The sequence below is a fragment of the Octopus bimaculoides genome, chromosome 6, assembly GCF_001194135.2.
Source record: "Octopus bimaculoides isolate UCB-OBI-ISO-001 chromosome 6, ASM119413v2, whole genome shotgun sequence".
Classification (NCBI taxonomy): domain Eukaryota; kingdom Metazoa; phylum Mollusca; class Cephalopoda; order Octopoda; family Octopodidae; genus Octopus; species Octopus bimaculoides.
Genome location: NC_068986.1, coordinates 91,513,743 through 91,538,010, shown reverse-complemented (window position 1 = coordinate 91,538,010; position 24,268 = coordinate 91,513,743). Strand labels below are relative to the sequence as shown.

Here is a 24,268-nt window from a genome sequence, read left to right as displayed (position 1 = left end):
TATGTATGTATGTGTGTGTGTGTGTGTGTGCATGTATGATTGTGTCTGTGTTTGGCCCTCCCACCATTGCTTGACAACCGATGCTGGTATGTTTACGTCCCCGTAACTTAGCGGTTCGGTAAAAGAGACCGATAAAATAAATACTAGGCTTACAAAGAATAAGTCATGGGGTCGATTTGTTCAACTAAAAGACAGTGCTCCAGCATGGCCGTAGTCAAATGACTGGAACAAGTAAAAGAATAAAAGAAAAGACATCAGAAAACCAAATGGAGGGCAGTGTTTCTGCTACTACTTTATTCAATGCTAGTAAAACTGGAGATATGCAAAATCTCTGCATGTATTCATTCTCACTAAACACTAACCTCCAGTTAGCGTTCTATGTTAACTGTTCTAATCTTACTTGTCAGTTTATCTTCACTACTGACAAGACTGCTTCTCCTTCACAAGCTAACCAACACAAATTCTTTTTCTTTTTTAAAATGGGAACTATATTTAATGACCCATTCAAAATTCTTTAATATTGAAGCTGTCCGTAAACTGCAGCCATTGGAGCCATTAAAGCTAATTTCAAAGCTGCAAATTATTTCACTTAATCAAAACCTTGTAATCATATCATTTAAAATAATATGATCAGTGAAAACATTCTGAATTAGCTTTATAAAATTTGGTGACATTTATGGCAAAAGACAAAAAATCTGTAATAACAACAGCTTGGTAGCTCCACTGTTACTAAACCCAACACAAGCCAACCAAGTCACTAAATTCAAGCACCAGTCTTTCTTTTAATTCAAAATGTGATGAAGTTAGATTTCTATGGAAAAAATCTTGCAAGAATATGGAGCAAATTTGTAAGTGAACAAACCCACACATTTGGAACCTCTCTCTATTGCAACTACTAACCTATTCTATATATATATGTTATAATGTCATGACATTTTTGTATAGAATGTTAGGACAATATGAAATTATGATGATGTCATACTATCTTTTTAAATCTCCTTTATAACATTTTTTCAAAAAAAGAGAGATAGCAAGCAACTGGACTCTGACCAAATAATTAGTATCTCCTAACTGGCACTGAATTGTATTTGTGGCTAAGATACTTAAATCACAAAAGCCAATTCTACTCATATAACTATAAGTAGATACTATGAGTAGTGTGATTCAGAACAGTAAACATAAACAAGGGAACAGGGAATGTTTATGTGGCAACTCAACCTACCAAAAATAACAGCTAAATTTTTCCCCAAATCTTAAAAAAATACATGGGTTAAATGTAACCTGGCATACACTATATCCAAAAAAAAAATAATTATAAGATGATCACAGCTAGAATGCTTTTGATCATAAAACCTGCTTGACCAGGGTGAAACAACAACTGCATTATGGAATTGACAAATGATTATTCAGCTTGCAGTTCCACATTCAAGATCTAGGAATAAAATAATTCTTTTATTCAATGCTAAGGGAAATGAAAGAGAGATCACAGATCTGAGGATCCTTAGACATCTGAAAAAAAAACCCAGTTGTTAGTATTTGTAAACCAGTTAAATGCATAAAGTTAATTTTCACAATTACTAATTTAATCATACAATACTTTGTATCATATAATTTTCCAACTGCCCTGTTTTAGAGACTCTATGCATTTTTAGAAAACAAAAAAGATTCAAACTTCAAAAGAATACAAAAGCTTTACAGAGGATCCCTCTCTTTTCTTTCTCCCTCATGTCAGTTGGTTTATCCCTAACAATCCACCCAGTCACATGCATGCACCACACCTATAATCGAGTCATTATTCATACATTGACGATGTACTCAGCATTGTGAACATCATTCATTCTATGGCAAGTTGCAATCCAAAAAAATAAACAACATGATTTCTATATTTTCTCATGACAAAAACCACTTGAGTTCTTTAAGTACCAAGGTCAACTAATTAGAAAAACTCTTACATTTCCATTTATCATCACTAACCTATTTTTTTACATTAATATATTTATACATTTACTTGCATGGCTAACTGGACTGTAGCCATGCTGGGGCATAACCTTCAAAGGCACAGCTGATCATATCGAAACCAGTACTATTTTGGTACAGAACTTTGTGGATATCTATTTCTCTAAGATATGGAACATAAATATGACGAACACAAAGACATGGGTGCACATGTTAACACACACACAAGCTTCTACATAAATTCTGTCAACCAAATTCCACTAACAAGACATTGTTTATAATGAAGCTATAAAGACATTCATCTATGCTCCTAAGCAGTGGGATTGAACTCATAACCTATAGTTGTGAAATGAACTTCTTAACCACGTCAGTTTACACACACAAACACACACATATAACAAAACTTAAGAACAAGGTAGCTTTTGTCCGTCATTTCAAAACAACACAAGCAAGCAAATAAGGGCTAACATTCAAACATGATTGTTAACAGCTAATGCACACACAATGACTTCAGGGACTGGCTGTTAATTAACATGATTAGGTACTCATGATAAGGCTTCATAATTGCTAGTAATGTCTAAGATGTATTCAAAGAAGTGACATTTCATAGTAAGTAATTAGGACATTTCCAAGGAAATTGTCCTTTTAATTGCACTTAAACAGTTATAGGTTTAAAACAGAATAGAAAATAGCAATTATATACCATTCAATGCTTTAAAATAACAATTACGCTCATAACAAACAAAAACCTCAACCACATGAAATTATGTGAGCAAGTGTGTATTACTATTATAAAGGTGACAAGTTGGCAGAATTGTCAGCTTGTTAGCAAGGCGGCGAGCTGGCAGAAACGTAAGCACGCCGGGCGAAATGCTTAGCGGTATTTCATCTGCCGCTATATTCTGAATTCAAATTCTGCCGAGGTCGACTTTGCCTTTCATCCTTTCGGGGTCGATTAAATAAGTACCAGTTACGCACTGAGGTCGATATAATCGACTTAATCCGTTTGTCCCTTCTGCATATATGTATGTATGTCTGTGGAGGCGCAATGGCCCAGTGGTTAGGGCAGCGGACTCGCGGTCATAGGATCATGGTTTCGATACCCAGACCGGGCGTTGTGAATGTTTATTGAGCAAAAACACCTAAAAGCTCCACGAGGCTCCGGCAAGGGATGGTGGCGAACCCTGCTGTACTCTTTCACCACAACTTTCTCTCACTCTTTCTTCCTGTTTCTGTTGTGACTGTAATTCAAAGGGTCGGCCTTGTCACACTGTGTCACACTGAATATCCCCGAGAACTACATTAAAGGTACACGTGTCTGTGGAGTGCTCAGCCACTTGCACGTTAATTTCACAAGCAGGCTGTTCCGTTGATCGGATCAACTGGAACCCTCGACATCGTAAGCGACGGAGTGCCAACAACAACAATGTATGTGTCTGTGTGTGTGTGTATGTATGCACATTCTTTTTCAATTTAGAATAAATTTTGAATGGCTACCTACTTCGTAGCAAGATTGTGTAAAAAAGAGTCTTGTTTCTTTTCATCATCCTTTTAAGGTCTTGCAAATTTTCATAGTGCCAGATATTGTTATCATTTGCAGTGAATGAATTAAGGATTTGCGTTCTCTCCCCTGGAACCGAAGTTCAGCCATACTTTGCTCCAGAAGGGTTGGTATGTACCCTGTTGCTCCAATAATAATAGGGATCAAGCTCAAAAAGTGTATCTTGGGCACTGGATTTGCAAACTCTTTATCAATGGTCCCCATTGGTTCTCCTCTTTCTCTTGTATTTTCCTAATACAAGAGAAAGAGGAAATATACACACAAACTTATGTGAATTACAAAGAACTTTGAGTTCAAAACTCACTGAAGTAGTTGACAGTTTCTCTGGGAAAGAAAACAGCTAGTGCAGGCACAATCACATTTGCTATGCAATTATTGATTCACTACATTAACTTACTGAGGTTTTACAGGCAACACCTAGTATATCAGTTGCTTAGTGTGCTTAGTGTGTGTGTGCGCGCGTGCGCGCATGCACAAGAGAGAGAGAGAGTTGTGTGTTAGATGTGGTTATTTGACTTATAAGTGGGATAGAGCGACTACTACCCAAACCTGAAAATTCAGAATGTGAAGAACCAAGACCACAAAGTATTATTGTGTGCATATATGCATGTGTGCTTGTTCGTGCACACATATATATACATATAAGGGTAGCTGGTTGAACAACAATCTAGAGCTACTGTTTCTTTACCCAACAACTGCCATTTGTCAAACTTTGGTGTTTTCCCATTACCTTCAACACCATTTTCCACTCTTGCTTTGAAACATATGCTAAGGTAAGATGCATAGATATATATGTATGTGTATATGTTTATAACATACAAACACACATGTAGCAGAATCATTTACAGAAAGAGACCAGAGTTCGATACATCAGATTTCACCTTGAAGGCTATACTTTCGTTACCCAAGGACAAGAGACAGCTACTAAAATACTTCATCAATAAACCTCTAAGCCTCCACATTGTGATACAAAATGAATGTTGATTGTGCCAGAATGGTAGTTATCACCCACATTATCAATAGTTAAGGAATAACCGTCTCATGTAACACAACAGTATTTCTAAATCTACAGTGCTGTCTGCAAGAAGGATTGTTATGATGAGCATACCAAAGTCACAACAGACCAAAATGAATCCACACCTTTAATGAGGAATACTGGGAGAACATTCTGATAAAAACAGCAACAACGCAAAGGGCTTGATATTATTCTATGTTAAAAGAAAATAATTCATGACTACTGTAGAGGTCAGCACATGTTCTTTTACATATTAAATTCAAATTTTGTTGGAGTCAACTTTGCTTTTTATTCTTTCAGGTTTGATGCAGTAACTTCAGTCAAGTACTGGGGTCAACTTAACTGTGCACACATCCAATATTTGTAACCTTTGTGCTTCTCAACTATTTCACTTTAAAATAAATTCCAGTAATTTTTGCATGCTATAGAGAAACCTTTTCACAAAAATGGTAAAAAAATTCATGTGCTTTTTATGAAGGATCCTTCTCAGAAAAGGTTCAATCAACAAGTTTCACAGAAACAAAATAGCTAACTTGATATAATATTGGACCACCAGAACCAAATTCTTGGGTTCAAATTCACTACAAGCATTTCTCTATACATCTGTTACAAGTATAGTGGACCTTAATTCTAAATTTCAGTATTGTAAAACCATTTATCTGCTTGTTTGTATATGTAACTATCTACATGTGTAACTATCTAATTATCTATGAAATAATATCTCTCAAGAATCTCCATACACATTACTTACCTTTATGTCTCAATGTAATGTAGTTTATAGAATACCAGCCAACCAGGGTCCAACTGCAGCAAAGTATTCATATTTAAACTAAAATTTCAGTCAAAATCACATTACAACATGAATGCTAACACAATTTCAGCTGATCATCATCAGCATCATAATATACACCAATATATAAATTATAGATATTTTGTCAAACGCTTTCAAAATTTTTATATCAAAAATTAAAACCATGAGCAGTTGGCTCTTCTTACAAAAATAGAAAATGATCACTAACCTCCCTCACATTTAATATCCATAAGTAGTATTGGCCCTTTTTACACCTCTTACACACTACCAAGGTTCCTTTGTCAGTGAAGGATGTCTGCTAAGGAAGAAGAGTTCATCTAATATACCTCTGTAACATGATAGACTCTCTAAACTATTGTATAGGCAACCTGACAAGAACAGCAATTGTGAAACAAAGCAATACAAGTCGAGAGAGCCCTATGACTTGCAAAAGCCAGCTACAGGCCCCAACAATACATTACACACAAACCACACTGATGGTAATTGATATGAAGAGTATCCACCAGTCATGAAATTCAGTTCAATTAATCACACTATTCACCAGATCATCTAACAATATTGAGATAGACCAATATCTTGTCTGCTGCAGAGGGGGTGGAGCCATTTGTCAGACATGTGACTAAAGCTATAAAACTGGAACTAAGCACTGGCTCTTAAAAAGCTCTTTAGGGTGAAAAAAAACATTCGGCAGAGGCTGTACCAAGTATTTTACTGGTTTATTTAGCAGGAAGGATAGAGCCTGTGATCTACAAAGAACTAGAAGTTCAAAACCACTGAAGACATTTCTTTGATTCAAAGTAGAATGCAATCTTGCATTGCTTCAATTTACCAAGCTGTTGAAGAGTACGTACCAGGTCAACTGGGAAATGTTATTTGCAACAGATTGGCATTCAATCCAGGGAAAGATATATCTTTCACCACACTGGCTCTTAACAGCACCTTTGGGCTTAAGGGGTATATTTGAATTTTACGGAGAAGTATTAATTTTCTTTTATATAGGAATGTGATCAATATTCAAAACAACCCTGGATCCCATATCCAACACTCCAACTACCACCAACCACAAGGCATCATCACCCTGTGCTCACTATGTTGATTGAATCACAAACAAGGAAAGAATTAATCAATCAATGAATAAATAAAATGAACAAATAAGCAATGATGAAATGATTTACATCTGTCAGATACATCAAAGCAATACAGCAAGATTTTCCTTCTGGGCTGGATAAAACCATAAAACAGATAATTTACACACAAGCCTGTTTTATAAATATTCAAATTAACCAAACTTCATTTCAGCTTTACCAACAATGTTTTATTTACTATAACAATAAAACTTTTAAGACAGTGTAGCTTCAATGTCTTACTGCTAGCAGTGACAGTGGTGATTGTATAACCAAAAGTCAGCCCTGATCCAACAGTGGGTAGTGGTGATAGTGATGGGTAATGGTGGAGGGCAGCAGTGGTGACGGTGGCTAGGGGTAAAAGCAGATATGAGTGTAGTAGACTCAGTGCTCTGCAACCTTTTTTTACTTGCAGTACACTTATTATTCTTTTCAAAATTTGGCAGCACACCTAGCACCATCACATGGCACACCAGTGAGCTGTGACATACTAGTTGCGGAGCACTGTAGTAGATTGAACAAATATTGAAGATTTACCATACATATATACACATACATGTACATACAACAGTACTGATTAACCTCAATCAATGGTAGTTGTGGTGGTGGTATTATTATTATTATTATTATTATTATTATTATTATTATTATCATCATCATCATTAAGAAGGTGGCAAGCTGGCAGAATCATTAGCATGCTGGGCAAAATGCTTAGCGGCAGTTCATCTGTCCTTACATTCTTAGTTCAAATTCTGCCAAGATCAACTTTGCCTTTCATCCTTTTGGGGTTGATAAATTAAGTACCAGTGAAACACTGGGGTCAATGTAATCAACTAGTTCCCTCCTCCCAAATTTCAGGCCTTGTGCCTTTAGCAGAAAGGATTATTATTATTATTATTATTATTAAGGCAGTGAGCTGGTCATGGGAAAATATTACCTTAGTTGAAAACAGGTGAAGGTTGACAACAGGAAAGGCATCTGACAATAAAAAATCCACTTCAACAAATACTGTCATACCCATGTGAGCATAGAAAAGTGTACATTAAAACAATGACGATGAATTAAGTACCAGATTACTTGTGATAGTTTTGTAACCTAACCAGGGTGAGAGGAGTGGGACTTACTTTTAAAAATAAAAATTAATAAAATAGAAACTAGTCTTGTGTGGCAAAGAAATTTGCTTTGCAACAATATGGTTCTATGTTCAGTCCCAATGCTTGGCACACCGGGGAAAGTCTCTTCGACCATAGCCTTGCCTTAACAAGTGACTTGCGAGTAAAATTTGATAAAAATAGAAACTGTGCTAGTTGTACATATCAGTTTTCCACATAATTTTTCTCATGGGCAGGGACTGGACAAGACATTTTGGTGATAGTGCTTTATGGATGGCTGATCCTCTTGATGACAACCCCTTCAGATACCTCTTATGATGACATGCAGAGATATAGTGTACCTATTCTAAAACCTGAGATGCACATATTTAAAAACCAAGATGCATAAAGATTTTAAAAACTAGGATATGTATGTATGTGAGGGAGAGACAGAGAGTGATTTTTTTAATATATATAAATGAAAGCTGCACACACCAGCAAGAAAACCAAAGAACCAACATGTTCAAAGTTTGTGTTATTTATTCTGAGTTGAATAGACACTTCCTTATTGCTTTTACCATAAACCAGTATTTGGTCTGTCAGACACCTATAACCATTGACACTTATTCACAAAATGTATGATACAAAATCAAAATAAAAATTACAACTACCACTACTCTAACAGCAATTCCAGTCAACATAAAATTTTACATGATGCAAAGAATTACGGAGAGAGAGAGAGACAGACAGACAGACAAACGGACAGACAGACAGACAGACAGAGACAAAAGAGCAAAGAAAAGAGATACTTGTTTTTATCTCAGAAATGAGAAGAATATTAAAAATAAAATATTTACTTTTGATAATCAGACAAATCATCTCCAGATAGAAACCTCTCTTGCAGTTAATTGAGGAAGCCTCATTAAAGTCAGTTAACCTGCTAGATATCACAGCTATGTCTCACTAAAATCACACCCTACTGGTTTTAAAGAGGGAAAAGCACATTGAATAATGTAACCCTAGATCTACTAATCCTGCTGAAAACATACATTTGCTCAATCACAGCTAACCTAAAACTAAACAACCACTTCAGCCTAAATGAACGGCAAGCTACCAAAGATGCTTGTATGCTCTGATACAAACCTTACATGAAACAAATACCAAATTACAGTCTACAGTCTTAAAAAAGAAAAGAAAAGGACAATGCAATTCCTGATGTACAAAAATGGAGGTTGGTTACAATTGGTACATCTTTGATGAAAGTCTGCTTAATTATGATTAATACAGAGCTAAAAACAACATCATCATCATCGTTTAACGTTCGCTTTCCATGCTAGCATGGGTTGGACGATTTGACTGAGGACTGGTGCACCAGATGGCTACACCAAGATCCAATCTGATTTGGCAGAGTTTCTACAGCTGGATGCCCTTCCTAACGCCAACCACTCCGAGAGCGTAGTGGGTGCTTTTACATGTCACTGGCACGAAGGCCAGTCAGGCGGTACTGGCAACGGCCACGCTCAAAATGGTGTATTTTACATGCCACTTGCACAGGAGCCAGCTAATTGAAAAGAAAAAAGCCTCTCTGAAATAGCTAATTAACAAACTAAAGGTTGTGACTTATAGAAAGTACAGATATATTAATTGGTTGTAATGGTGGCAATATAATATAGTCTAGCTCAACAAATGAACACATCTGCAGTAATTAAGGTCACCAATATGTTACTGGTATTCATTTTAGTGTTCTTATAGAATCTTGTCAACAAACCAATTTCAATAAGAATAAAAGGGATAATAATTTAAATAACCAAAAATAACAACTTTTCAAGTCAACAAGAAAGCATTCATGCAGTCATTTAATCTACTAGAAATAGCAGCCAAACCTCTCTCAAATGACATGTTTAACTATTTTGTTACTATATTTCTGTTGAAATGCACTGTTTTTGTTAGTTAGTTCAAAAAAATTTAGTAAAAAAAATTTGGTCATCATTAACCCTTTAGCATTTAAACTAGCTACATTCAGCCCAAATGTTCTACCTATTTTATGTTCAAACTAGCCAGACTCAGCCTCTTACACCTATCCAACAATATCATTCTAAAAATAAACAATCACATCATCAAAATTTGAAAGCTGTGAGATAATGCAAGACAAATTCAAAAGAATGTGAATAAATAAGCATTACATTTGACGGAATAACCTGAATACTAAAGAGTTAATCTGGAGTTTGAAACATAAATTAACATGAAATTTTGATGGAACACTTTAAGTTAGATTACTTGAGGAGTTCCAAAAGGTGCTTCGTGAGACCACTACTGAGACACTTCCGGAAAAAAAAAAAAAGAAAAGTTGTTAGTAAACAGTTGATAGCAGAGACTCCATCTAAGAAAATCTGAAGAAGGAATTGTATTCCGAAATATCATCGGACTATAGCTAACTAAATTACAACAAGTATATAGTCCATTTTTTGTATTATAGTACATTGTTGTACCATTCAAGACTTTTTATTCTTTACAAACAATACACAATGTTTCAAGCGAACTACAATACTCTCTTATTGAAACAATAAATTTATATCATAGAACCAGGGGCAATCTTAGGCAGGGTGGTATCAAAAGGTTTAAGAAAAACAGAAAGGACACTTTGCACAGAATGTGTGAAGAAAGGACACTTTGCACAGAATGTGTGAATAAAGGACTGGTTAGTCATTTTGATTATAACTCTGATCTAGGCTGACCTGGATCTAAACAACAGTAACAATACAAAACTTTTTGCCAGTCTTCTTATTTCACCTCTCACACAAGGTTTTCTTTGTATTTTGACTTATGAATCCTAACTACAATTAAAAGAAGGCTTTGAGGGAATTAACAGATGTTATCAAGAATGTGAGAAAACCGATCAATGAGTTAATTGGAAGCCAAGAAGTCACCATCTGCAGCACTGTATTGTGTCTTGTGTGGCCAAGATACTTAACTCTCAAAGACCAAAAAAAATTTCCCCAATAATAATAATAATTCCTTCTACTTTAGGTACAAGATTTGAAATTTGGGGGAGGGGGCTAGTGGATTACATCAACTCCAGAGTGCAATAATAATAATTCTCTCTAACTTTGGCACAAGTTCAGCATTTTTTCTTCTTTTAGATTACAACAGTCAATAGATTCATGAAATTCCAAGTAGCATTAAGAATATTCATATAATTTAAATACATAAACTGTTGATATATTATATTTTTTAAATTCACAAACTTGTTTAGGAAGTAACTTGAAGTAGGCTGAAGTAGAAGTGTCATTATCAGTCTCATTTTCTAATTTCAATTGTCTTCATTACCTCTCATTGTTCTTCTTTGATTTTAGGACCACAGTATTACAATAGTATCCATACACATGAAAATATATTATCTCCATTCCAATAAATAATTCTTTAAATATTTTTTGTGGCTGTGTGGTAAGAAGCTTGCTTCCCAACCACATGGTTCCAGGTTCAGTCCCCTGCATGGCACATTGGGCAAGTGTCTTCTACTATAGCCTCAGGCCGACCAAAGCCTTGTGAGTGAATTTGGTAAACAAAAACTGAAAGAAGCTCGTGGTATGCTTGCGAAGACCTGTTGAGGCAAGTGAAATTGAAATCGAAATTGAACCAAATTCGATGACTGGCACCCATGCCAACCTTCCTTCATTGAACACTAAACTCAGCTTGCGAAGACCTGCTGGGGTAAGTGAGATCAAAACTGAACCAAATTCAATGATTGGCATCCGTGCCAGTGGAGCACTAACAGCACCATCTGAACGGGATCACTGCCGGATCAGCGGTCTCGCTTCCGTGCCGTTGGCATGTAAAAGGCACCATTTGAGCGCGATCATTTCCAGCTTCACCTTACTGGCACTTGTGATGGTGGCATGTGAACAAAACATTGGACTGACTCCTGTGCAGGTGACACATAAAAAACACCATTTTGAGCATGGCCATTGCCAGTGCCGTGTGACTGGCCCTTGTGCCATGGCACATAAAAAGCACCCACTACACTCTCAGAGTGGTTGGCGTTGGGAAGGGCATCCAGCTGTAGAAACTCTGCCAAATCAGATTGAAGCCTGGCGTAGCCATCTGGTTCACCAGTCTCCAGTCAAATTGTCCAACCCATGCTAGCATGGAAAGCGGACGTTAAACGATGATGATGATGATGATATATATATATGTATGTATGTACTTGTGTGTCTGTGTTTGTCCTCCCGCCATTGCTTGACAACCGATGTTGGTGTGTTTACGTCCCCATAACTTAGCAGTTCGGCAAAAGAAACCAATAGAATAGGTACTAGGCTTACAAAGAATAAGTCCTGGGATCGATTTGTTCAACTAAAGACAGTGCTCCAGCATGGCTGCAGTCAAATGACTGAAACAAATAAAAGAAAATCTTCATAAACATATCTCCCTCAATTTACATGGTTTCAATTTGCACAGCAACTTGCAGAACCAATCTACTGTGTAAATGTATATTCACAACTGGTTTAACTGACTTTGTGTATCTAATATCTTTACTTTATTGATCCTGGATGGACGATAAAGTTAACCTTGAAGGGATTTTGAATGTAGAATGCAACTAAATACAACAAAAGTATTCAATCAGCTACTCTACCAACTTTACCATTTCCTGTCAAAGATGATGCTAATAATGTTCTTTATTGAGACCAAAACATGACTCAGAGCAAGGATGTATTTGGAAAACTACTAACCGAACACTACCAGTATTACCACAGCACCCACGGCTATTACAAGTGCTACTAATACCATTACCACATTCACTACTACTACCAACATCACCACCACTACTACACCTAATTTTTGACAATTTTTAATATATTTTTTATGGATAATTGAAGAGGAAAGGACAGTACCCATGACCTCTGTAGGTCCGCTAAGAATACTTAGGAAATTCACCTTGAATACCTCAAGGTGAATACATCTGCAGGAAAAACAAGAGTATTCCAGAAGGTTTATGGAGTCAGAATCAGAAACAATTAAGGGGCAGCTGGAGTCGGAGTTGGTAAAACTATACCAACTCTGATTCCGACTCACAATGTCTTTATTCTTTAATATTCTTTAATATAAACCAGTTATAACATATAGGCCTACTCAAAGTACAATTGTGTGCATATGTTTTATGAGATATATAGACAACAATCACTTAATTACATAAAGAGGAATCAGAGACGCCAATAGTACAGGAGTCAGAGTCGGAGTCAAAGTTTTTTGTTTCAACTCCACAGCCCTGATTACCACTCTCTTTAGTTTTCAGCCACAAGCCCAATTAGCTCTCTGCAGGAGCTTGCTTAAAAGTCCACACAGTGCGGCTAATTAATAAATATAAAAGGTTATGAAAATAAATGTGCAGAAGACTAAAATCATTACATTATGTAGTCACACCTCTCTCCGTTTCACTTCTACATTTGAAATTCCACCAAAGTCAAGTCTGTTGTACATTCTTCATTGGGACATTGTAGCAGTAGTAAAAAGGGGTTGATTCAATCAACAACTCCACTTCTCTTTTTGAACAAGCAGCCTTGTGTCCAAAGGAAACAATAAATTTAAAAGAGAAACCTGAAGACCAACGACTCTAATAAAAATTAAACATTTGAAATTAGTCCAAGGATCCAGTGCCATGTAAAAAGTATCTGTACCGGTGCCACATAAAAAGCACCTGTGAAGGTTTCATGTAAAAGGCACCCAAGCAGGTGCCACATAAAAAGTACTCAGTACACTTTGTAAAGTGGGCAGCCAGCCATAGAAACTGAGCCAAATGAGAATGGAACTTAGTCCAGCTCTGCAGCTCTGATCAAACTGTCCAACCCATGCCAGCATGGGAAATGGATAGTAAATGAAGAAGAAGAAGATGATGATGATGATGATACAGATGGCAAGTAAGAACAAAATTACAAAATTCCAGAAACCAATCTGTTGAGTCATCTTTGGATAAAGGTTAAGAATAGTAAAGATTCTTAGAAGAGAGGATTACAAGAGAGCAAGAAAGAGAGAGAGAGACATAAAAGAATATTGAAAAAGAAGATTTTAAAAAATATACACAAATGGAAAAATATTTAATAATATTAATATTCAACTACCGAAATAAGATTGAGTAATAATGCCATAGCTTATTCATTAAGTCAGTCGAGGAAGAGAAATTTCAAATTATGGAACACTGTAGAATAAAAGGGAGGGGAAAGACCTCCCCCCCCCCCCCCCCCCCCAGAAAGCAGTTGGTAAGCTTTGCCACTGACTAGGCAGAATTCTGATTTAATTCAACAAGTAGTGTTTTATAGACAACGAATGTCTCACAATGCAAAATATTGATCTGATTTGAGAAGAGGGAGAAACATGAGATTTAATTATTGGTGATACTTGGAGACATTGTCATCAGTAGAGCATGTATACTTGGTTGCATAGAGAGAGAAAAACAGAAAGAGTCTAGAAGTGGGAGGAAAGGAGCAAAGAAGGAGGTAGTAAGAGTGAATATACTGATGTGAGAGTGACATCAGTTGGGTGAATGAGTTAGTAAAACAGGAGAGGAGAAGAAGTGATATGTATAAGTAAAATGATCAAGAAAAAGGGGGAAATGTGTGAGAGGGGGGGAGAGATGCATGAGCAGGTTGAATAAAAATGGATGGAAGAAAGAAAAAAGAAAGGATTAAAGTTGAATAAAGAGTTAAAGAAAGACAGGAAATAAGGAATGAGAAAAAGAAGGGTAAATTAGAAGAACAGAAGAAAAATAATGAAAACGAAATTAAGTTAGTAAAATATGTGAATGAAAAAGAATTATCATCATGAGAAAAATAGAATGTTAGAAAAACAAATGAATGAACGAATGAATGAATGAGAGAGAGAGAAAGAGATACTCAAGTGGACAAATAAAATGGTCAGTTAATGGAAATGAAAAAAAAAAAAGTTTTTTTAATAGAAAGAATAAGAGAAAGCACGAATACAAGAGAGCAAAAACAGAAAATGAGGAGAGAGAGAGAGGAAAGAAGAAGTGAAAAAATAGAAAGACTGAAACATGAAGTGAGCAAAGCTTGAAGAGCAGCAGCAGATTGGAAAACAAATAACAGGAAAAATCCCCACCAGGGAAAGAAAGAGAAAAAGAAGTGCAAAGATATTAAGAGAGGTAAGTAGGAGGGTTAATGAATTAGTAAATTAATCCAGTTAACAGTTTGGATGCCTTGGTTGAATGAATTTTTTTTTTTTCCTGATTAATTAAAAAAATAAACATGAACAAGAGGAAGAATAACGACTGAATTTCACCTGCCTGTCGTATACACCTAGAATGACTAGACACATTATATATATATATATATATATATATATATATATATTGGAAGCTGAAAACTTCACAAATTGTTACCCCAGGCTTCTTGTTTCTGATCATCAGACAAGTGATATACAGAACAAGGGAATCCAGTCGATAATAGAAATGCAAGAAATACTGGAATTTCCTAAGTTCTGATTGGGTGTAGTGGGGTACAGCAGATTTTATTCAGTAAGTTAAAATAGCAGCAGCTCAGGGTTAATCTCACAACAGACTAGTGTCCTGTTCGGAGACATTCTCTCTTTCACTTAAACATCTCAGAAACTGAGATGAGCCTTTTGGCTCCAGACAGATTTTTACAGAATGCAAAACATATTTTAGATATTCAATGCAATTGAGTAAAAGTTGTAAATAAGTATGACAATTTCATGTTAATGTTTTCAAGCATTAATCACAATGAGCCATCATGGTTTTATAATATCATTATCATACAGTACACAAAATATAATTAGATAAAAAAAAAATTTAGATGACAGCACTAAAATTTGATGCAGAATGATGGTGATAATGTAGAAATTACATTTATGGATAATTATTTAAAATGTCACCAAAGATTGTAAACAAAATATCTGTAAAGCATGCAGTGGGGTTGTAATGAGCAAAAAGGAGAAAGTGCATGTGTGTGTGTGTGTGTGTGTGTGTGTATGAGACAGACAGAGTATATGCATGTAACCACAAAAAAAGAAAAGGTGGATAACTATATAAGCTTTACTACTAGCAAAATACAAATAAAAGAAAATCAACACACAAATACAACAGATGTAAAATAAATCAAATCTACCAGGATTTAACCATTGCATAATTTTTTAATCTGGCATTGAAGATTTTCTCAATCACAAGCAGAGAGATACCAAGCACTGCTTGGCCATTGTATCAAAGTAACATTATGCAGCAATGTACTAATTTTGACACACTTTACAAACTGATTAACTAATAAAATAGATTTCTGCTTTTTTTCACAGAATAGGTTTTGCCCTGTGATTTTTTGATAAAGAGGCTATCAGGGTTTTAAACTCTTGGATTACCAAAAGGAAGCTGATCATAATTTTTACAACAATTATCTTTGAGATACCTTGGTAGTTATGATGAAGCCGAAGCTGACAGGAAATGGAAATTTTAAATTGGAGTAGCATAGCAGTTGGTTTCAGGGGTATTCTGGGAATGAAACTGTTATATCCAGCAAATTTTTCTAACAAGACACCCAGGACATGGGGCATCATACTTGATGGTGACTCTCATACCATTCCAAACTCTTGGAGGATCTAGTTTATAGTTTGATGGAGATTTGGCTGGGTTTTTTTTTCTAGTTGCACACTAGTGGTGACCTCCCTCATTAGCTCATATATAGGGTGTTCAAACCAAATTTGACAAATTTTATGTCTTCTTTTTTCTAGGGACAGTTTGATGTATTGGTGAACAGTCAATGGCATTGGAAAGCATAAAGATTAAAGTTGTAGTTGAGAAAAAGTTAGCTGACATGGAGGACTGGAAACAATGTGAATTTTGGAAAAGAGTTACCTGTGTCAGGATGATTTTGGCTGCTCAATGTTCTGTGAAAACTGTAAAGGTTGTAAGATGTGAGATGAACAGCTGCGATGGAGACTGCAAAGACATGACCAGCAGGAAGGGACACAGCAAAGTGTGTCCCCAGTGAAGATGACGTCATGTCACCCCACATCTTTGAACAGGTCTTTAGGCTCAATTCAGATGGCTTTGTGAAGCTGTTGGAAACTGGTCAAATCCTGGTGGAGAGGGTTGCTGCTGGAAGGCCATATGTGTGACAGCAGCATTCAGCTCCTTGCCATATTTCCAGAAAAAGTCAGAAGTGGTTGTCAGAGAATTCCTATGACTTCACCAGTCCCAATTTTTGACCTCTCATTCCCCTGATTATTATCTCATGGATTACTATGTGTGGGGCACAGCTGAGAGAGACACCAACTGCTCTACCTGCAACACCAAGGCCGAGATGGTAGCTAAGGTCAAGGTGTTCAAAGATCTCCCCAAGGACACAGTGAGGAATGGATGCATCAGGTTCCAGAACTTGAGGTCATGGTTAAAGTTGAGGGTGGCTACTTTGAGTAAACTGTTATCTCCCAGCCATAATATAGTTGATATCTTTTTGATTTTTTTAAAATACTTTTATTTTTGGATGAGCAGAAGATGGTGTGTTTATGTTCCATATAAATAGATTGGCAGCTATATAGATCGACATTGCTTGAAAATATGTGTGGGCATCAGGAGAGCATGCAGTCATAGAATATTGCCACAATAAGTCTTATCCAATTCATACTAACATGAAAAAGCAGACATAAAAATGAATATACTTGCCACTGCTCATTTCTATAACGAAACATGACATGCTCCTACTACCACTAACTTCTACAATTGCCATTTTTCTCATTACATTCTGTTATTACTACCCCTCTTTATCACTCCTCACACTATCTCTCTCACCTTTTCCTCTTTCCACACTGTCTTGCCAATCACTGTCTTTCACACTCTCTTTTTCTCCCCTCTCATCCCCAGTTCTTTTCCTGCAGTTACCTTCTGCCATACCCACTCTATCATACCTGTAATCCCATTTGGACACAACACACAGTGATGAGGACCACCTTTTGTAGAGGACAAAGCAAGCACACTAATGTTGGTGCCATAATAAAATACACCCAGTATACTCATTGACTGAAGACAACACAGGATGCAGAAAACCTTTTAGTCTAGCCAAGGACATAACAATCTCATTAGTGTTCATACACCGATAAAATGCACTCAATGCACTCTGATTGTAATGAACCATCATACCCGTGTCGGTAGAGAAAGCTAAGTATAAAAAAAAAAAATCTATGATGGTGCATATTATGTTAACTGATATTTTAATTTGAGGTTATTATAACTTTGTAATTAAGCAGTCCTAATATGCACACATAAATATTGTCAACCCCAAACAATCTTCAAAACTAGAACAAAACTAAGTACTGAAATGCATTTAGTCTGGTGCTCTACTTTTCTATACATTCACCATACACTAGATAACAATCTAGCCGCAACATCCTGCTAAAAAAAAACAACCAAATCTTCCTTATCTATAAATGGAAAGGACATATGGAACAATGAAGTTGCAAAAGAGAGAAATTGAATGGTCATGACTTGAATTCCTTTGAGTATAGGTTTCCTCAATTACAGCTGACCTGGTGGTGTTAAAACAGCTTTCCACCAAATTTAATGTATGTAATTTATAAGCTCAAACACAACACACATTTTTTAATGTCCAAGAAACCTCTGTGTCACACTTTGTGAGTTTATCGTACAAACAGCTGACAGCGTTGTCAAGTAAAGCAAAAGGAAATTCCTAAAGTTGATAACAATGCATATGTCTAATCATCATTATTTGCATATCTTCATGCACACACACATGCATATGTACAGGCAGGCAATTGATTTACTAAGAATTTACCACCACCAATACTACTAATACTACACTACTAAATGTTAAGTAACAAAGAGTAGAACGATTCATAGATGTAGGAGTTTAAAAAATTCAAGAAAGCAAGAAAACTATAAACTGTTTCTTATGCACATTAATATATGCATGTGCATTTCAAATTGAAGAATGTTCGTTTGAAGCAAATCAATAGAGATTTTTTGCTCAGCTGCTCTTGATGCTAACAAAGCTACTGGTGGTACCAGTCATGATGGTAATATCAGAAATAAATAAATAAACCTTTAAATAACGAACATAAAGATTTTTTTTTTTTCCTAATTTTCCACTATAAAGCAAACTGAAAGATTTTTTCTGTTTTCTCTAATAATAGTATATATTGTGGAGGTGCATGGCTTAGAGGTTTAGGTGTTGGACTCATGATCATAACACTGTGGTTTCGATTCCTGGACAAGGCAATGCGTTATATTCTTAAGCAAAACACTTCATTTCATGTTGTTCCAGTCCACTTAGCTGACAAAAATGAGTATTTCCTGCAATGGACTGGCATCCCATCCAGGGCAGAAACGTTTATTCATGATGGAAGCCAGCCCTATGATCAGGGAAGGATCTTTGGATCTTGTTCAAAACGGGGGCACCAGTTTTCATTAATGTTTTATGTAGTGTTTTTGGTACCGAAAGACTTTCAAACTTCGTATACTTATCTATTTTGTGTTATAGAACAGAAAAAAATTTTTGTATTCGAATTTATTTCATGTAAAAAATTGTCTTATTTCGATAATTTCAACCAATCACTGACAAGTATTCAGCTGTTTACACTTACTCCTTTGGCAGTTTAAGCGGTGTAAAGCGTATTTAATCTCCATTTATAATTTCGTTAACATCTGCCTGAACTGTATGAAAGGTTTATTACCTACTGCCTAACCCTAACCCTAACCCTACTGCCAATATGCTTCAGCCATTTTTTGACAAGGAAATAATAATTTTACCACCGCCAGAATCGTTTGTTTACGTAGTCAGCACTTAATGTATTCGGCTGAATGGACGTCAGTCATTGGTTGAAATTACAGAAATACGACAACTTTAACATGAAATAACTTGCGATGTATGTTTTTTTGTTAAGAAGACTAAGAGAAAAAGATGTTTTATATGACACATTCTACCAGTGTCCCAAGTTTCAAAGTGTTTCGTTAAGAAAATACTGGTGCCCCCGTTTTGAACAAGATCCGGATCTTTATCTTCTTTTTTAATAATATATACTAAGAGATGTATGCTGTATGGTCAGTAGTCTGTGTGATGTTATAGCACTGAAATATGGGTAGTGACTGAACTAACAATGTGAGGTAGATGGTATGGCCCTAAAGTTTGGACAACATTAACTTACAGAAAATGCTGAATATGAGCTAAGTAACTGGTTACCAAGTGGTATTCTTTTATTTTAGTCTTTGGACTGTCACTATGCTGGACAGTGCCTTGGATTTAGTTTATCAAACTGCACCCTAAGACTTATTTTATATCTGGTATTTATTTTATCAGTTTCTATTTTACTGGACTGTTAAGGGAACATAAGGCGTGTGGTAAGTAGCTTGCTTACCAACCACATGGTTCCGGGTTCAGTCCCACTGCGTGGCACCTTGGGCAAGTGTCTTCCAATATAGCTTCGGGCCAACCAAAGCCTTGTGAGTGGATTTGGTAGATGGAAACTGAAAGAAGCCCGTCTTATATATGTATATATATATATATATATATATATATATATATATATATGTGTGTTTGTGTGTCTGTGTTTGTCCCCCACCCCAACCATCGCTTGACAACCGGTGCTGGTGTGTTTACGTCCCCGTAACTTAGCGGTTCGGCAAAAAGAGACTGATAGAATAAGTACTAGGCTTACAAAGAATAAGTCCTGGAGTCGATTTGCTCGACTAAAGGCGGTGCTCCAGCATGGCCGCAGTCAAATAACTGAAACAAGTAAAAGAGTATGCACTTACACTGACTGAGCATGATGACAGGTGTATCACATATCTCATTCCATTATCAATGACCAGAGTACCAGCAGATGTTAAGCAGAAGGAGACAATGACACAAGCATGGAGATAAACATATATGGACTGTATACTCACCACCCCAATACACACACAGGTTATGAAATAAAAACATAAATGACAGGAGACATAAGGATCAAATTTCACGGTCACAATTTGATCCAGCTTTTAAGTAACCTACCAGTTACACTTCCCACCACTAATGATGAGCTCAAGCAGTTGGAAACAGCAGCCAAATCTCCAGCTTACACTATTTAAAAGAAGGACACACTGTGTGATGTACCTAGGTATATTTCGCCTGAAAATACGACGGATTGTTACAGATGGAGTTATTTTGAAAATAGGTTTTGCTCCATCAAGGTTGATTTGGGACAAACAACAACAACACACTTCAACAACCTCTATTACACCCTCATATATTTACTATTTCATTACATCTTGGAGAATCAACGCTGTTGTGTTACTGCCAAAGTTCTAGTGTACTCACTACGAAACCCTTCAATCACATATGGACTGCTAGAAATAACAGCCAAATTTCCCTCAAATCACATCCAGAAAAGGAAAGAATGTGAAGAAATGTTAGATATGCAAAAAAGAAGAGAAGGTCATTGCTGGGATGATTTTAATCATAGGTCTATTCGATCAAGATTGATCTGGGCTAAAGAATAACAATTATATATAGAAGATGCATAAAAATCAACCACTGCAACTCCAGACTGGACAAGATTATAGCATATATACTTTAATAATTTATCTTTCAAGTGGGTGATATTCTTAAGTTATTTCCCTCAAGCTTTAAATTGTTTTGCTTCGCCAGTGTATGTATATTTTAGTATAGAAATAATTATTTCTCTATCTCCATAGATCTAGATCAGGGGGTCGCCAAAGGGCACCCGAGGTACCCCCTACGGGTCGGCGAGGAATTACAGGTGGTCGATGATAGCCAAGGGGTCGAATAGGGGTCGGCGTGCGAAAGACCAACTCACCCAGATGAACTGCTAGAAATACTTAGCGCCATGCTCACCCCTCACATTGATGTTGTCAATTTCAATAAAAGATATTCTGGCAATATGATGTTTTTCACATTTTCTAACCGTGAAAACAATTTCATAAAAACTAAAAGTTTAATACTGTATACCCGTACACGAAGTTTTAAATGTAAAAAGTGTGTCATCTTCAATAGAATTTAATTTGTCGTACAAGTATATTTTAGCTAACATTTTAATTGCCAGTATCAGTACCCGGTACGCATTTAAGTTGTGGTACGGTAGGGTATTACTCTACCGTACCATAACTTAAGGTAGGTCGATGCGGAAGAAGTGACTAAAGGGGCTCGATAAGGAAGGTGAAGTGGCCAAAAGGGGTCGATGGTCGAAGTTTGGCGATCCCTGATCTAGAAACATGTGAATGTCAATGCTTTCTTGATGAAGTCTTGTAAGTCCAGAGTTGTTACTATGTCCGCTAAATATCACACTATCTTTCCACTCACTACATTACATATTTCCAATATTATTTAATTGATTGATACTTTGGCGAGTCAACCAATCTGAAACGTAATTTTGTTATATTTTACTTTAAGGAATGTATGTTGTTACCTTCACTTTTATTGGGTTTTCTTTAGCATGGCTGAATAATGTTTACTCACCTCAAATAGGTCATATTCTAAATAAAAAATCATTGCGTTCGACACAAACCAGACAACGCCACTTGACCAGGACAACTAAATAACTAGGCACTGTCATGGTATTAGCTGTCAGAAGTGAAAGTAGAAAAATCTGACAAGGAACGTTACTGCTGGTTTGAGTTGATTCTTTGGCTACTGACAGCTAATACCATGACTGGCCAGAGCGAGCTATCTGTCTGTGTCTGTCTCTCTCTCTCTCTATCTATCTATCTATCTATCACTCGAAAGTTATTGGAACAAATTTGACACTTATATCCATGCGTTTGAAAACACACAGAGTATAAGGGTACTACTAAAGCAGAGTGGTCCCGAACGCGCAGTCGCGCGTCCGCGCTAGCTAGTCGTGAGTGGTCGATCCTATTATTTTTAAACTTCAAACTTCATTTGTTTTCTATTTTGAAAAATTCTCTCTGTTGAAAATTATATTTTTATATTTTAAATAATTTGCAATTTCAGAAAATATATTTTTATATTAAATTTGCGTTTTCTAATTTGATAAATTCTACGGACACAAACAGGTGAACGAGTGATAGATAGATAGATATATATAGAGAGAGAGATGGTGAGATAGACAGACAGACAGATAGCTCCGGCTACTCAGTAGCCAAAGAATCAACTCAAACCAGCAGTAACGTTCCTCACTACACAAAGAGTGATAAGTTTGTCAAATTTATCTGACTATAAATCAAAGCACATTTGAAATGCTAGAAATAGCAGCCAAATCACCTCATAAAACCCGTTACCCACCGTCTTTTAAAAAAAGGAAACACGTTTTAGATTATTTGCATAGTTTTACTGTATTTTGAGTGGAATGAGATGATAACGGCTGGCTTGAAGTTAAACAATAACGCATATTATATACATTTACACATAACAAGAGAATCATTACAATATCAATTTCATTCGTTCAAAGCGTACGAAACAGCAACTAAATTTCCCTCAATATCTGTAGTTGTTTTTTCCATCAGTGTTTGTTGTATTTTTTTAATGAAGGAAGCGAACGTAGACCAGTGTAATTCTAAATAATATATGTAATTAAGAAGAAACGGTCACAATGGAAACGTTGGTACAGGGTTAACCTGGGACAAAACATCAACACAACACGATAAAAGTTTTAAAACACAGTAAAATAAGCAAAGAGCTTACATTCTCCTAAAGTCTTTTCTGTAATAGTTATAAATTTAATTACAGTATAAAACATCAGAGACTAACCTGTTTGTTAAGAAGCCTCTACCAATGAATATTTCCGTAATTAACGAAGATATGTCAACCTAAACATATTTGAAGAAATGCGGGAAAAATCAGACTGCGAACTATTTACAGACCTCTATATTACTACGCGTGAAACTGATTACTAGCAGAAGGTTAAAAGAAAACAATTTCTTTGATATAAATTTTTCTCGAAAACAAATTGCAATTTTCAGACGCTTTCCTAAAGTTATAAAACTCTAATATTAACGTCGGAACTTGATTATTGGTAAAATCTTTATCTGTCAGGATATATAAGAAAAAAAATCCTTTTCGCTTGCTATGTAAACACCCATATGTGTGATGCGGTCTAAAGCGTCGCACGAACACTAAAATCGGAGCAGTCTGCGTTAAGCCGAATCTTCTGACAAGACAGCATAATTGTAACTATGGAACACCATTACTGATACAAAAGTGCGATTTACTTTAAATTGTGATTTTAATTTAAAATAACCTTTTCACATAGATATGTGCGCGTATAATTTATATATAAGCAACATTTTCGTCATCAAGAATTGGAATATATAATCTTCAAGAGACCTACAAATGACAGAGAAAGTTTTTCATAAGACCCAAGGTTCAATTATAATTTGTAAAGTACACCTGAGCTCTATATACATTAAGTTCATTATTATTATACACTCGCAAATATACATACATACATACATACATTATCTGAATTCAAGTTCAGGTTTATACTTGTAATTAATGGGGCACTAGGATATGTAACACTCTACCCAAATACCAATCTTGAGAAATCAGGTTTCTCAAAACCAGAAAGGGAAAAGCTGATCCAAAGAAAAGATTACAAATCCAAGCCATCACTGAAACTGTAAAAATTTGTAAAACTTTCCAGAAGTCTACCATTTAAGTATATATGTGCATGTCTAGACATGCAACTATATGCATGAGAATACATACATAAAAGAAAACCTACTCGTAT

The 24,268-nt window shown here is 35.9% G+C and overlaps 1 protein-coding gene across 2 annotated transcripts in view; it reads right to left on the bottom strand.

Moving 5' to 3' along the window:
- LOC106873673 (leucine-rich repeat protein 1) overlaps positions 1-23,616 on the bottom strand; it is a 42,697-nt gene extending 19,081 nt beyond the window's left edge. The window contains exon 1 of one of the 2 annotated variants that reach the window (XM_014921129.2): positions 23,290-23,616. Coding sequence is in view for 1 of the 2 variants with exons in the window: in XM_014921128.2 (XP_014776614.1) it covers positions 22,039-22,071 (33 nt within the window). In the remaining variant the exon portion in view is untranslated. Of the gene's footprint in view, positions 1-22,038; positions 22,607-23,289 lie in introns of those variants that run through there. The other variant, XM_014921128.2, reaches the window with a different exon arrangement.
- Positions 23,617-24,268: the final 652 nt, after the last annotated feature.